This window comes from Leucopleurus acutus, assembly GCF_964270905.1.
Source record: "Leucopleurus acutus genome assembly, chromosome: 19".
In the NCBI taxonomy this organism is placed as follows: Eukaryota; Metazoa; Chordata; class Mammalia; order Artiodactyla; family Delphinidae; genus Leucopleurus; species Leucopleurus acutus.
This window is the reverse complement of record NC_139161.1, coordinates 47127370-47142647: the sequence shown is the minus strand read 5'-3', so window position 1 is coordinate 47142647 and position 15278 is coordinate 47127370. Positions and strand designations below refer to the sequence as shown.

Below are 15278 nucleotides of genomic sequence, written 5' to 3'. Positions count from 1 at the left end.
CTGGCAAGAAAATACTATTTTTATAGAGCTCTTGGGGAAAGGAAAAATTCAATCCTGAGAGAACTTGTTTGAAAGAATCATATTGTACGTGGATGATCCCCCAGCTCCTGGGAAGCTCAAATGACTCTATGTTTTACCCGAATGTTTCTTCAAGTCAGCAGATATTTATATCCTGAAAGCTTTCAGTCTGTGCAAGGACAGAACCATGGCAAAGCAGGAAGGCACCTCCGTCTTCATTTTACAGATAAGAAAACCAAGGCCCAGGCACATGAAGTCTTACGCAAGCTTTCACAGTGAGGCTCCAGAAAGAAAAGGGTCTCTAATTCTCTTACTGGGAAAAAAATAAAAATGAAGAACGGAGAGATGGTAGAAAAGTCTAATATGAACTGACTTTATATTCTAATTCTTTGGCTATGTGTAATGTTTTCCTCTTTTTCTTCTATTTTATTCAAGAGGCTTCTCTTCCATCTGATTTTAGAGATGTGACCCATCCAAACAAGGAACATCCTAGGGGGTTTTAAATGAGCGCACAGGGTTGAGGCCAGAATTGGCAGGTGCTGTTAGCACCTGCGCTTCATCTTCCGCTCCCAGCTCGGCAGCGGCTCCGGAGCAGCAGGCCCCAGGACGGCACAGTCAACTGGGTAGAGAGTGGGACGCGCCACCCCTCCACCCGACGCAAAGCTCGTCCACAGTAATGACCACTGTTTTCCAAGTCGGCAGCAGTTTAGGTTTCAACAGCTCAAAAAGTTCATAAACAATTATCTACGCACAACGGTTCTCCATCGACAGAAGACAACCACAGAGGGAGGTGGTGACATGTCCTGTCATCGGTTTCAAAGCAGCTCCGGGGCAAGACGGAGTGTGTGGCGTGAGAGTTCAAGTTCCCGCTGGAGAGCTATCTCCTCTTGATCACCACTGGCCACGTCAATACGTGCCCACATTGGGAATCGGTGTGAAAAGACTGGATTTGCCTTAATACTTAAGCCAGTTAGGACTCCACCGGTCAAGTTAAAGGAAGTATTGGCAAAAGTCAAGTAGATTCGCAAGTTTAAATTTAAGTCAGCTTTATGAAGTAAGAAAAGAATTTAAAGTACTGGAAAACAATGAAAGTTGACATTGCTCGGACTATTTTCTAAAAAATGAACAAAATATCGTCAGCGGTGATGCTGTCCAGCCACTGCCTAGGACGGATGCTTTGCCATCACCCATCCCAATGACTTAGGGTTTGGGCTGTAACTCGAATGACCCAATATACCTACATCAGGGCCTACCGTGTGCAGGCTGCTTGGCCTGGCACTTTGCAAACATCATCTCATTACTATTCAGACGTCATCTTCCTCACAGCGGTCTTCTTGACGAGGAGACTCAAAAAGCTCAAAGAGGAGAGGTCACCTGCCCAAAGTCACACAGCTAGTCAACAGCAGAGGGGAGGCAGCGCAGGTCCATCTACAGCCCAAGCACTATACGAGGCCACTTCCTAGACACTTGTTAACAAATGATTTAAAACAAAGAAAACAAAGAACAAAGCACTCAACTGGCCCTAGTTCAAGGGGAGCCTAGTTTCTCACGGAGAAGCTAATGAAATACACAGGGATCAAGCAAAGTTCTCTTTCAAAAAGGGACACAAACAGTAGCTTGCACTGGAAGAACAAACATCCTGAAAAGCCATCAGTCGAAGTAAGACTCCAACTTTTTCAGATGAACTTTGCATCTGACCTTTGAAATTTACCCCTCCATACTTCAAGTTTTTCCTTCTGCACTTCTTGTTTAGAAGGTGGGGTGGGGTGGAATACCACTGGTGCGATATAAACAAGAAAAACAGTTTGCAAAAGAAGCGGTAACTAAGATGTAGGAGTGACAGAAACAGCAAGCAAGGAAAGGATCAAGAGGACAATGCCAGAGCCTGTAGGACCCCACACTTGGCCTGAGGGAGAGGTTGTGAGGCCCGGGCCGTCGCCAGCACCCGTGGTTTCTGCCACCTGGGGAGGAGTGTGTGGCTGCACCTCACAGGGAGCGTCAGGGAGATGCTCATTCTTCCTGGCGAGAACCCACAGGAGCAGAGAATTCTGACCCATCCACTGATCAGAGGACAGGGCTCCACACTAGTTTACTATGGAACTTGTGTTTCTCCACAGCTGTGTAAAACTTACAAAGGGGTCTCCTAAGAAACTGATTTTCCTTAAGTGAGAATTCAACTTCCCAAGTACTCATCTTGATCATGGGAGTAGAGCTGTACAGAGCACGGATTCAGATATGTGGAGTCTGGGAACACTGCAGGTAATCAGTCTAGTGCTACAGTTTAGGCTGCTGGGCCACTGGCCCCAGGCATGCACACATGCACACGCGCACACTCTCATGTCTGTCGGGGCTACTTTTACTCATAGAACAAGCGTGTGCTATGTTTCTAGGCACCTTCCCCATGTACAGCACTGAACCAAGAACTGTGGGGGAAATAAAAAAGAGGAGGGAACATCTATCGAGCACCTACTGTGCACCAAGCACGATGACTGACATTTTCCTGTGAACCTACTGCTTATGATTATGCAGCGAAGAAGGTATTCTTACCCCTGCTTTATAGATGATAAGACAGGCTTGCGGACAATAAGGGGCTGGTCTAATGAAGCATAACTGGTAAGTCCGAATGGTTGAGATCTAGATATTGGTCTGACTAACTCCAAAATCCATGTTCTTTCCACTTTACCAGGTTGCTTTCCAAAAGAAGTGTTACCACCTGAAATGAACTTGAAATTCGCTGAGGGATCTGGGGGGCAAGCAAAATCTACGTACAGAATGAGCTTGTCCACAGTAGATGATGTAGTGGTGGTGATGGTGGTGCAGAGGGGGAGGAAAGGATGACTCTCCTCACCTCTTTGCTCAGGGATACACATTCCTTAACTCCAGGAGGAAAACCAAGAAGACCCAGGATAGAAAGTGGAGCAAAAAAGGCTCTAAGAAGATATATAGATATAGGGACTTCCCTGGTGGTCCAGTGGGTAAGACTGCATGCTCCCAATGCAGGGGGCCCGGGTTTGATCCCTGATAGGGGAACTACACCCCACATGCATGCCGCAACTAAGAGTTCGCATGCCGCAAAAAAGATCCCACGTGCCACAACTAAGACCCGGAGCAGCCAAAATAACAAAATAAATAAATATTAAAAGAAGATGATATAGGTGTAGATTTTTTTCCCCATTCATTGCTGGGCCAATGGGAAGGTGAATTTGTATAACTTTTCTTTTTTTTAAAAATAAATTTATTTATTTTTATTTTTGGCTGCATTAGGTCTTCCTTGCTGCACGCGGGCTTTCTCTGGTTGCAGCGAGGGGGGGCTACTTTTCGTTGCAGTGCGCGGCCTTCTCATTGCGGTGGCTTCTCTTTGTTTCGGAGCACAGGCTGTAGGCACACGGGCTTCAGTAGTTGTGGCACACGGGCTCAGCAGTTGTGGCACGTGGGCTCAGTAGTTGTGGCTCGCGGGCTCTAGAGTGCAGGCACAGTAGTTGTGGTGCACAGGCTTAGTTGCTCCACGGCAGGTGGGATCTTCCCAGACCAGGGCTCAAACCCGTGTCCCCTGCATTGGCAGACGGATTCTTAACCGCTGCACCACCACGGAAGTCCCCGTATAATCTTTCTTTCTTTCTTTTTTTTTTTTTTTTTGCGGTACGCGGGCCTCTCACTGCTGTGGCCTCTCCCATTGCAGAGCACAGGCTCCGGACGCACAGCCTCAGCGGCCATGGCTCACGGGCCTAGCCGCTCCGCGGCATGTGGGACCCTCCTGGACCGGGGCACGAACCCATGTCCCCTGCATCGGCAGGCGGATTCTCAACCACTGCGCCACCAGGGGAGCCCCCCGTATAACCTTTCTTAAAGGCAAATTTAAAATATCTATCAAAAAATCTTAGCATTTTACATAGCTTTAGATCTCTGCAATTTCACAGCAGTTAATCTGAAGTTAATAATTATGAAGGCTCAGAAAACATACACACACACGAACTTGTCCACTGTCATACTGTTTATAAATGTGAAAAATTGGAAATAGCCAAAAGTCCATCAAAAGTGAAATGATCACTTACATTTCAAGGGCAATAGATGATAGTACTTAGGATGAAGGAATCTGGAGTCACCAGTGATGAGTTCTAATACTGTCTGTGCAACTTGCTAAGTGAGTGACTTGGGCAAGTGACCAAACTCTCTGTGCCTCAGTTTTCTCAGACATAGAATTGGGATGATGATAATGTGTATAATCTATACAGTTACTGAAAGACAGCACAGCGAATGCTCATAACATAGTACCTGGCATGTATTAATTCCATGGTAAATGTTAACTATTGTTATGATTTTAACAGTAAATACTCTGTACTATGGAATACTATGCAATCACTAAAAATATCATAGCTCTAGATCAAATGACACAGAAAACTATTAAAACCTGCTAAATGAGAAAAACAGGTTACACAGTAACTAAAGTATAAACTTATTTAAAAGTATATGCATAGAAAGAATGAAATATGTCTATTAATCAGAATTATGGGTGATTTAAATTTTCTTCTTTTTTTTTGTGGTACGCGGGCCTCTCACTGTTGTGGCCTCTCCCATTGCGGAGCACAGGCTCCGGACGCGCAGGCTCAGTGGCCATGGCTCACGGGTCCAGCTGCTCCGTGGCATGTGGGATCTCCCCAGACTGGGGCACAAACCTGTGTCCCCTGCATCGGCAGGCGGACTCCCAACCACTGCGCCACCAGGGAAGCCCAAATTTTCTTCTTTTTAAAAATCTGTAATTTTCTGTAATGAAGGTAATTTGTTTTGGTCATAATGAAAAAAAAATCTCTTTTTACGAAGAAAGAAAGATGTGCTGTGATTATAGGTGGTATATGAAATTGAGGATTTCTTAACCATGGAGCTCTGTGGGCCTCCTGAAACAGATCTACATTTTAATGACAGAGGGAAATGAGAACAGATTTGAGGACTGTTCTAGCTATTTCGAAATGTCTTTGGGGGATAGTAAGGCGGCCTCCTAAATTAGTACATGTTCATGATCTTGAAACCTAATAGAAATTACATGCAAGACTGTAAGGAAATTTAATTTGGTTTTTTTTTTTTTTCTTAAAACTACCATTAATGGGCAAAAAGCTAAGTTTGTTTGATTTTGGACAGAGACTTAGATTCTTTAAATCTAGTGATGTGAGTAGCCCTAGGGAAAAGGACAGAGTGAGGAGAGGACCACAGGACCTTTTAAGGAAGCCACAGATTTTTTTTTTTTTAAATCCTACTTGTTAAAAAAAAAATCCTACAAAAGGCCATAAGCAGACATACTAATTCCTAAGAATTCACAGAATTTACATTTAAAAGACAAAACTCTTCACATTTCCACCAAAGCATTCCAAACAACTTCCTTTTCAAGAATCAGGAGACTTGGTTTTATTTTTGGCTTCACTGTTATAAACCTATATGGCTTTTTTTATGAAAAAGAAAACCAGGCAACACACACCCCAGAATGACAATTCATTAGTTTTAGGGAGAAACGTGCAGAGCAGACTGCACTACTTGGGGTGGCTGCTCAACCCGATTTCTCCCCTGTAGGAAAGTCAGTGTCAGATTGAGAAATGCTGAAGACCAATATCTAACAGGATGCTTGTAAGTGCTTGAAGAGCTCATAGTCAAAGTGAGCATGAATGCACACTCGTGTGAACCCAGCAGTATCGGGCACACACTGTCATCATTTCTGCACTTTTAGACAAGATGCTTACGCTCATTTTTGCCTCAGTTTCCACGTGTGCCAAAAACACTAACCCTTACTCTGTAAGTGCGGTGTGGTACAATCCTGCACAGAGGGGAGACCTGAGCCCTGGCTCTGCCACATGTTATCTAAGAGTTCTGACAAGCGACCTAACTTCTCTGAGTTTCAGTTCCCTTATCTGTGAAAGAGAGAAGGAACTAACACAGGTACCTTACATATTTGTCAGAATTAAATGAGATAATGCCTTTGGGTGCTGATTCCTGGTAAGCGCAACTTACTATAATCTCACAGAGCTCATCTAAGAGAATAACGCAATATGGGAGGGGAAAGTGGTCTGAAAGGTAATTTTGACATAACTTAACATCAACACTACTGTAATCTCTAGGTTACAGTTTCAGAGAAACCACTAAACTCTCCTCATATTTCACTCCCTCCATGTGGGCCTGGCCTGTTTAAAGACATTCCTGTGGATTTTCTACCAAACTTTGCCCCTCTGTGTTCTCCTCTCCTTTTCCAGCAGCAGGGCTCTTGCCCACAGCTGGGAAGCTAATAGCTAGATGTGGGCATTTCCTATTTCTGACTTTTCTTCAATCAGCTCCAGGATGCTCCTTGTTGAAGAAAGAAGCCCTGCTATTAAGTGCCATCCAGGAGCATCACATCATCCTCAACAGCACCTGGATGAGCCTGGAGGCTTCCGGGAGTCTACAATCCTGCCGTTTCCAATAAAGATGCCCAAGTTTCCTAACCTATGTCTACCAGCTCTACCCAGCTAAATCTGTTCAGGAGAGTTACTACCTATGTCTTACTTTGTCACCATTCTTTGGTCAAATGGGTGTCTACAAACTTTTGTTCTTCCTGTCTTTTTTACTTTCAAAGTCATTCACGGAGACTTTGAACTGTGCTGTGCTGTGGAGATCAAAAAATGAGTAAGACACCGCCCATGAGTTGTTCAAAGCTTAACGGGGGTGGGACATAGATATAAAAATAATTGTACAACAAAGTAGAGAGTTAGTATAGGTGCCGCGGTGTCTTGAGGGAGGAAAACACTCTGGATGAGACAAAAAATGGTGACATTGGAAAAGACTCAAAATAGCCAAAACAATCTTGAAAAAGAACAAAATTGGAAGATGCATACTTCCTGATTTTAAAGCTTACTACAAATCTATAATAATCAGAACAGTGTGGTACTGGCATGAGGAAAGACATACAGATCAATGGAACAGAATTGAGAGTCCAGAAATAAACCCATGTACTTATGGTCAACTGATTTTTGACAAGAGTCTCAAGACCACCCAATGGGTAAAGAATAAACAGTCTTTTCAACAAATGGTACCGGGACAGTTGGACATCTACATGCAAAGGAATGAAACTGAATCCTTACTTCACACCATATACAAAAATTAACTCAAAATGGATTGAAGGCCTAAATGTAAGAGCTAAAACTATAAAATACTTAGAAGAAAATATAGGTGTAAATCTTCATAATTTTGGATTAGGTAATGGTATCATAGGTGTAACACCAAAAGCACAAGCACCAAAAGAAAAAATACAAAAATTGGACTTCATCAAAATTTAAAACTTTAGTGCTTCAATGCACATGATCAAGAAAGTAAAAAGACAACACATGGAAAAGGAGAAAATATCTGCAATTCATGTATCTGACAAGGAGTCTAGTATCCAGACTATAAAAAGAACTTTCACAACTCAACAATAGGAAGACAACCCAATTTTAAAATGCGCAAAGGAGTTGAACTGACATTTTTTCAAAGAAGATATACAGATGTCCAATAAGCACATGAGAAGCTGCTCAACGTGTTAGTCATCAGGGAAATGCAAATACAAGTTGAAACCACAATGAGATACCACTTCACACCCACTAGAATGGCTATAATTTTTTTTTTAAAGTGTTGATGAGTGTTGATATAGAAAAATGAGAACCTTCACTCATTGCTGGTAGGAATGTAAAATGGTGCAGCTGCTGTGGAAAACAGTTTGGCAGCTCCTCAAACGTTACATGTAGAGCTACCAGATGACCCAGCAGTTCTACTCCTAGGTATGTATACAAGAGAATTGAAAACATATTCACACAGAAACATGTACATGAATATTCATAGCATTACTCATAAGAGTTAAAAAGTGGACTCAATCCAAATGTCCATTGACTGATCAGTGAATAAACCAAATGTGGTTTAACCATATACAAGGGAGTATTATTCAGCCATAGAAAGGAGTGAAGTACTGATACATGCTACCCCATAGATGAACATTGAAAACATTAGGCTAAGTGAAGAAATCCAGTCACAAAAGGCCACATACTGTTTGATTCTATTTATGTGAAATGTCCACAATAGGCAAATCCCTAGAGACAGAAAGTAGATTAGTGACCGTCAGGGAAATGGGGAGTGACTGCTAACGAGTATGGGGTTTCTTTTTCATGTGATGAAGATGTCCTGGAATTAGACGGTGGTAGTGGTTCCACCGAATTATACATTTTAAAAGGATGAATTTTATTGTATGTGAATTATACCTCAATTTTCTAAAAGCAGGCAGACATTTGAACTGGATTTTAAAGGGTGAGCTAATTGGGCAGACAAGGGTGGAAAGAGAATTCTAGGCAGAAAGAACAGAATGAGAAAAGGTGTGGAAGCCACAAAAAAAGTAATGCATTCAGAGAAAGAAAAGTGGCTCGGAGGCTGGAGTATAGTTATACACACAGGAGTGGCAGAACCAACAAGGTAGTGAAGGGACAAATCATAAAAGCCCAGTATGCTAACCAAGGAGATCATGGGGTGCCTTCCATGAGAAGGAGGTCTCCTCGCAGGAGGATGACATAACTCAGTTTCTTGGCTCAATCCATCTTGCCAAAGAAGCCTCCTTCCCTCAACTCAGAATCATCTGACGACACCGCTCCACTTTGGCGAGCCCAATGCTCATTTTCTCACCATTTATAAAATAGTAATTTACAGCATCAATTATTCTAAGTTTTTGCCCCACCAGAATATAAGCTCCTCAAGGGCAGCCCTGTTTCCAGCCTTGACTATGTAGGTACAAGCACACCCAGAGTGCTCTGTGGAATTCCAAAGATGTGTAAGGAGACTGGCAATGCTGACAAGGTGCTGAGCTTTCCTAACTTTATAAACCTGTGTTCATGTTGTCACTCAGCTCAGAATGCCCTCCTAATCACAAATCTGTTCAAAACTTTGCCATCCTTGGTGGTCTGTTTCAAATGCTACTTCCTTAAGAAGGCTTTCTTTGCTTCCCCACCTGGATGTGAACTCTCCTCTTTTTTCGTCTGTTTGTTTTGCTTTGCTTTGGCCACGCTGCACGGGCGTGCGAGCGCAACATATGGGATCTTAGTTGCCCAACCAGGGATCGAACCCTGCAGTGGAAGCTCGGAGTCCTAACCACCGGACTGCCAGGGAAGTCCTGAACTCTCCTCCTTTGAGAAGGGTGTATTCTGTACTTCTGGTACTGATTTCCTCACACCTTAACCCCCCTCATCTCACACATCTCTTACCCCACGCTTTCTGGAATCTAAGCACCTTGGAATAAGGTCCACATCTTTCCCAGCCTTGGGACTCCCAGCACCGTGCTGGGTAGAGTCTGAAATGAACTGTTCAACTAGCAGCAAAAATGATGGAATCACAGACAGGAATAAGCATTATCACAAAACAAAAGTTTTAAAAAATCCTAGAAGAAACTACACAGAACAGAAGGCAGGCACAAATAACAGAGGGTATTTGTTTAATCGGTTTGTGACCACTTGGCTTGTTTATATCTGGTCATTTTCATCACATGGATTTCATTTTGCTAGAACTCCAGAAGACTCAGACAAAGAGTAACGGCCTCCCAGCTGCTGCCTTCCCACATCTGTGGTTTTCCTATGATGTAAACAAAAGATTCTGGAGGTATGGTCTCTGTTAGTGTTTGCTGGTGTGGGTATGGTGGAGAGATGGGTGGTGGGGGCAGTTTGAGGGAAATCCACCTAATGAACTGACAGTTCATATAAGCAACACCTGGAGTGTTAAACCCCCTACAACTGTTATTTTACTGAAAAAGAAAAATCCACTCTTCCTTTGGTAAATGTAAAAATTCTTTCGCCAGCTGCATTCCAATCGAAAGTGTGTGGCAGTGCAGGAGAGATGGCAGCCGGAACAGATCATGTTCAGGATGTAGGGAGCGTTCCCCAGCAGCGAGGGGATAATCAGAACCCACAAAACCAATCTTCAGAGTCACGTTCCTTTCAGAAAATGAGTGAGTCTCCCTTTGCCTGCTTGGAGTATTCTGCTTGTAAACACTTGGATGCTGGAAATACACATCCATATCTGATTGGTGGAAGGAAGGGTCTTTTGAATGGAAACTCTGTGACATCAGCTACTCAGGACTCCCCACTGAGCACCATAAAACTCCAAAGCTTAAGTTTTGGTCTTAGCCCTATTTTTGTTAAATATTTACAATCTATTACAAAACCAAATTCACAGCAAATGTGTGTTTACACAACCTTGTGACACGGCCACTCCTGACAAGAGGGAAAGAGGACTAACGGTTATTGGCACCAGACCAGTCACTCTCCTCAGAAGGCAGATCCTGGCATTTCACATACTGATGAGGTAACTTGGGCCCAGAGAGGTTGTTACTTGCTTAACACGCCCAAAGGAAAAATGAGGACAGTTAAGTCTGTCTGATTCCGAAGCCAGTGTTCTACTCTGCTACTGGTCAGTATGCCCCAGAGAAGTTCTTTCTCTAGAATTTGTAAGAATGTTCCAAGAGTCTACGATTCTAGAATAGGCATTGGCAAACTTTTTCTGTAAAGGGCCAGACTGTTTATATCTTAGGCTTTGCGAGTCATCTAGTCTCAGTTGCAACTACTTAATTCTGCCGTTGTAGCACAAAAGCAGCCATAGATAATATATAAATGAATGAGCGTGGCCGTGTTCCAATAAAACTTTATCTGGCAGCACACCAGATTTGGCTCACTGGCTGTAGTCTGCCGACCCCTGCTCTAGAAGATTCAAAGAGTGGGCAACTTCGTGTTATTTGGCTTAGAAATAAATGAAGAATTGCCTATTTCCAACTTAATTAATCAACAAGTATGAGTCTTCTCTATTCTATGTGGTCCATGAACTTAAGGAATTGATTTTCTTTTAGGAAGAAAAGACACAGGCACGTAAAAGCCAAAGAGCAACATGAAGCTGCACGTGATAAGCGCCAAAGGAGGGGCCTGTGGACTGAGGGCTGACTGACGGGCCACCACGATATTAGAAAACCAGGGTCCGCAACCTGATCAAATGATCCTGCACCTGCACGAGAGCGCAGAGAGAGTCGGAAAAACTTCTCAGTGGGCAGGAATGAAAATGAGTCTGAAGTGACTGCCGCCACACGAAGGGTTTTCGGCACGTGTCAGATGCTGATCAAAGGCAACCTCACGGACTTCCCTGGTGGAGCAGTGGTTAAGAATCCGCCTGCCAATGCAGGGGACACAGGTTCGAGCCCTGGTCAAGGAAGATCCCACATGCTGCGGAACAACTAAGCCCGTGAGCTACAACTACTGAGCCTGTGATCTAGAGCCCGTGAGCCACAACTACTGAGCCCTCGTGCCACAACTACTGAAGCCCGTGCGCCTAGAGCCCGTGCTCCGCGACAAGAGAAGCCACTGCAGTGAGAGGCCTGTGCACTGCAATGAAGAGTAGCCCCCATTCGCTGCAACTAGAGAAAGCCCGCTCACAGCAACGAAGGCCCAACGCAGCCAAAAATAAATAAATAAATAAAAACGATTTTAAAAGAAAAAGCAAACTCTCCTTCAAACTTAGGAAACACACCTGCTCCCCGTCTCATTCTCAAAGGACAGGCAATTGACTTCAGGTGCAAGATCAATTGAGTGCTTTAGCAAACTCCTGGAGGGCTCCGTTCTCCTCCCAAGTGGTGCTTTAAGCACTGAAGAGCCTGCAGGAGCTACAGGCAGGGCAGGGAGAAACCACCTGGGGTCACTCTTGGACATTCAGGAAGAAGCACTTCCTGAAAGCTTACCTTGCTCATGGCTGTCAGGGCGGGGTCACAGGCAGCATCGAGATCCTGAACCAACAGCTGAATGCTGCTGGAGATGACACTGCAAATCAAACACACTACTGTGGGCACAGCTTACAAAAGTGAACTGTGAACGAACGACTGACCGACACAGCCCCTTCCAAATGTTTCAGGCACCTGTGTAAAACTTAGATGCACCATTTCCTCAGAAAAACTTGAGTTTCATTTCAGAAAGGAATGAATGACAAGGAGGAGTGTTTTGGCTCCGCCCTCCTTCTTGCTGTGTGTCCTGGTCTCACTTGGATGTGTTCCTACTCAGTCAGGACACCAGATTCCACGGCTCGTCTCCCCAGTTGCTACACCCAGAATTCCTCTTTGCTACCTCCTCCAAAAGGACCCGTTTACCCAAAATGTTTAAATCAGATCTTGCGGGGGTTGGGGGGAAGTTGACAGAAAATGACCTAAGAAGAGAATTTGGACTTTTCCTCAGTAAGTGGCTGATGTGAAAGCAGAAGCTTGGCTTTCCCAAATCTCATTTAACGACCAGGACAAAATCCTGCCAGGTAGCACCAGGGCAATAACTGTTTCAAGAAGGCTTTACAGGCTGAACTCCTTGGACAGACACTCTTCCACCCCAAATACACTTGCCCTCCCCCGTCCCCCAGTGGCTAAAATCAGGCTGCTCACCCTTTATACCCTTGAAACACTGGAGGTGGGGCTGGCTCTCTGTAGATTTAGCGGGTCAGATAGGAGGCCCTGGACCTGACCTTCCTGCAGGGATGGCCAAGGGGGGATTTCTTTTCTCTTGTTATTCTAGATAGTGCAACAATAAAGCCCCCATAAGCTAAAAATGATTGTATTTGAGGAGGCGGGATGGGGGGCAGCTGCACCAACTTCTAAGGCTCCTTGGTGGCTGGTGGAGAAAATAATCCTGATCCAACAGAAGGCCCTGGAAACTTCTCAGGTTCTGTAGTAACCTACGCTGACGGCCTGAGACACGCTGCTCCGTGCAGGGGGAAAGGCGGGCCTCGAGCAGGCGCGCGAGTACATACGTGCTGAATGTGTCCATTTCTCCAGTCAGATTGATTCGTTCAGTCAGACTTATGTCGACCTTCTCCTTGAGTTTCTCTTCCAGCTGTTAGAGAGTAACAGAGAGAACGACATACTTAATGCTTATAGGAAGGAGCAACGTAACAATACTTAACATTTACTGAGTGTGAGGATTCCGGTATAATTCCAGGCACTTTTCGTGTATGGACTCATTTAGTTTTCACTGCCCTGTAAGGAAGATTCTATTATGATCCTCCTTTGATATATGAGAAGATGGAGGCATGCCCTACCCAGGACAGTGAGTGGTAGGGCTGGGAATCAAACTTCCTCCAGAGCCTGTGCCCTTTGGCCCTGCACTGTACTTGGTTCTCACGACACACTGACAATTTAAACAGATCCCCATTTTTAGGATACTCCCTGCCTCGTGAACTGCTGGCTTACCCACCAACACTGGAAGCCTCCAGTGGTGGGTCGCAATAAAATCAGGTAAATTATTCCCTGAGCGCTGGGCTGGGCCACCCACCGCGTTAAGGTGTTGAGGGATACCAAAATAAACAAAAGAAACACAGTTTCTGCCGGCATCATCCTACAGCCAAGGGGGGAGAAACGCTGGCCACGCTCCAGCAGCCTCGAAGAAAAATACAACTGACCGGGAATTGTAAATACCTCAAAACATCCTGGGAATTGCTTCACCTAGCATCCCTAAACCTATTTATTACAGAAACTCTAAGAATAGAGAATGTTTTGTCTTAGATTTAAAAGTGACTCCTAGGAATGGGTAAATTAATGTAACCTTTTGGGAAGGCAACTTATTTAAAAGGCAAACATTTAAATATACACACTCTTTCGGCCGGCGATTTCGCATCTCGAAAGATATTTCAACGAGTAATGAGAACAAGGTACGGAGATGCACACGTGTTCTTTGCAGCATTCATGAATTAAACCAATATTTACTGAGTGTCTATTCTAAATAGAGTGCCAGGCTCTGTCATAGCATAAGGGAGTTAGCTGGTGAAAAAAACAGATAAGATCCTCTTCTCATAAAGCTCACATTCTGCTGTCGTTTATATTAGTGAAAAACTGGAAACAATCTACACGTTTATAAGGGATTGAGGAGAAAAATTACAGCGCAGGCTCTCAAGGCTTCAACTCCCTAGCGGCCTTTCCCTGTTAACACTGAAAATAAAATCCAAACTTCTAACTATGATTTGGGTCCTGTCTAGCTTCAGGGCCCGCATCTTGCTTTCCCCCTTGTCCGCCTGGCTTCAGTTATACCGACCTCTTAAGGTTCTGGAAGACACCGGGTCTTTTCCCCCTCAGGGCCTTCACGCGTCCTACTTCCTCTCTCCGAAGCACTCTCTGCTCCCCCATCCTAGCCAGCTCCTTTGCTTTGCCAGCCCCCCCCCCCCCGCCACTGCCCATCCCTTCCAAGCTCCTCACTTGGCAGTCTCCTTCCCACCCCTCAGGTCTCTGCTTCAATATCACCTCCTCCAGGAGGCCCTCCTTGACTACTCTACCTCAGTAGGCAACTCCCTAAGTAGCACTGCAACATCTGTTTCCTTCCCAGCACTTAGAACAAAATTGAGGTTACATCTTGCCTTACTTATTTATTATCTGGTTCCTTTATTAGTTCTAAGTTCCATGACAGTAAGAAATTTGTCTACTCTGTTCACCTCTGTGAATTAATACCAAATACAATGCCTGGTACATAAGCAGTGCTTCATAAAGATCTCTTGAAGGAGGGAATGGCACACCCCATGCAGGTGTTAAGCGTAAAAGTGTTACAATTAATGAACCGATATTGACACATTATTGGCATTGTTTTCTAAGTATTATTTTTCAATTCTTCATTGCTTGGATTCTCAAGTCTCTTTGGTTTCTCCCTCCATTTCTTTTTGCAACCCCCCCCCCCCAAACCCCTGTGATTTTTTCTTAAGGAAACTAGGTTGTTTGCCCCGTAGATTTTCTCATAGTTTGATCTCATTGATTGTATCCACAAGGTACTAATTAGCATGCTCCTCTATCCCTTGTATTTCCTGTAAACTGTAGCTTGATGTAAAAGCTTGATCAGATTCAGATTTTTCTCTTTTAAAGAAAACTCCTTCATGGGAATCCCCTGGCGGTCCAGTGGTTAGGACTTGGCGCTTTCACTGCCGTGGCCGGGGTTCAATCCATGGTCGGGGAATGAAGATCCCACAAGTCACACAGCACCAACAAAAAAAAAAAAAAAAGAAAAAGAAAAAGAAAGAAAGAGAGTAAAAAAAAAGAAAACTCCTTCATGATAGTGCTGTGTACTTCCATCAGGAGATAACATGATGTTTGGTTGTCTCTCTTTTTGTAATGTCAGCAGCCATTGATGGTCAATGCCCAGATCTATTATTCCATTAAGAAGTATAAAAGAATGATATTTGAATTCAATATCTTTTCTTCTTCATTTATGAACTGAAAATCTGCTATAAAAATATACTTC

The 15278-nt window shown here is 44.1% G+C and overlaps 1 protein-coding gene across 1 annotated transcript in view; it reads right to left on the bottom strand.

The window, feature by feature from the left end:
- The window catches only part of VPS53 (VPS53 subunit of GARP complex), a 124277-nt gene that overhangs the window by 21712 nt on the left and 87287 nt on the right, over positions 1-15278 (bottom strand). Inside the window, exons 16-17 of the mRNA XM_082859861.1 lie at positions 12811-12893; positions 11762-11840 (exon numbers count right to left, since the gene is read on the bottom strand). Coding sequence (XP_082715987.1) covers positions 11762-11840; positions 12811-12893 — 162 coding nt within the window. The remainder of the gene's footprint in view (positions 1-11761; positions 11841-12810; positions 12894-15278) is intronic.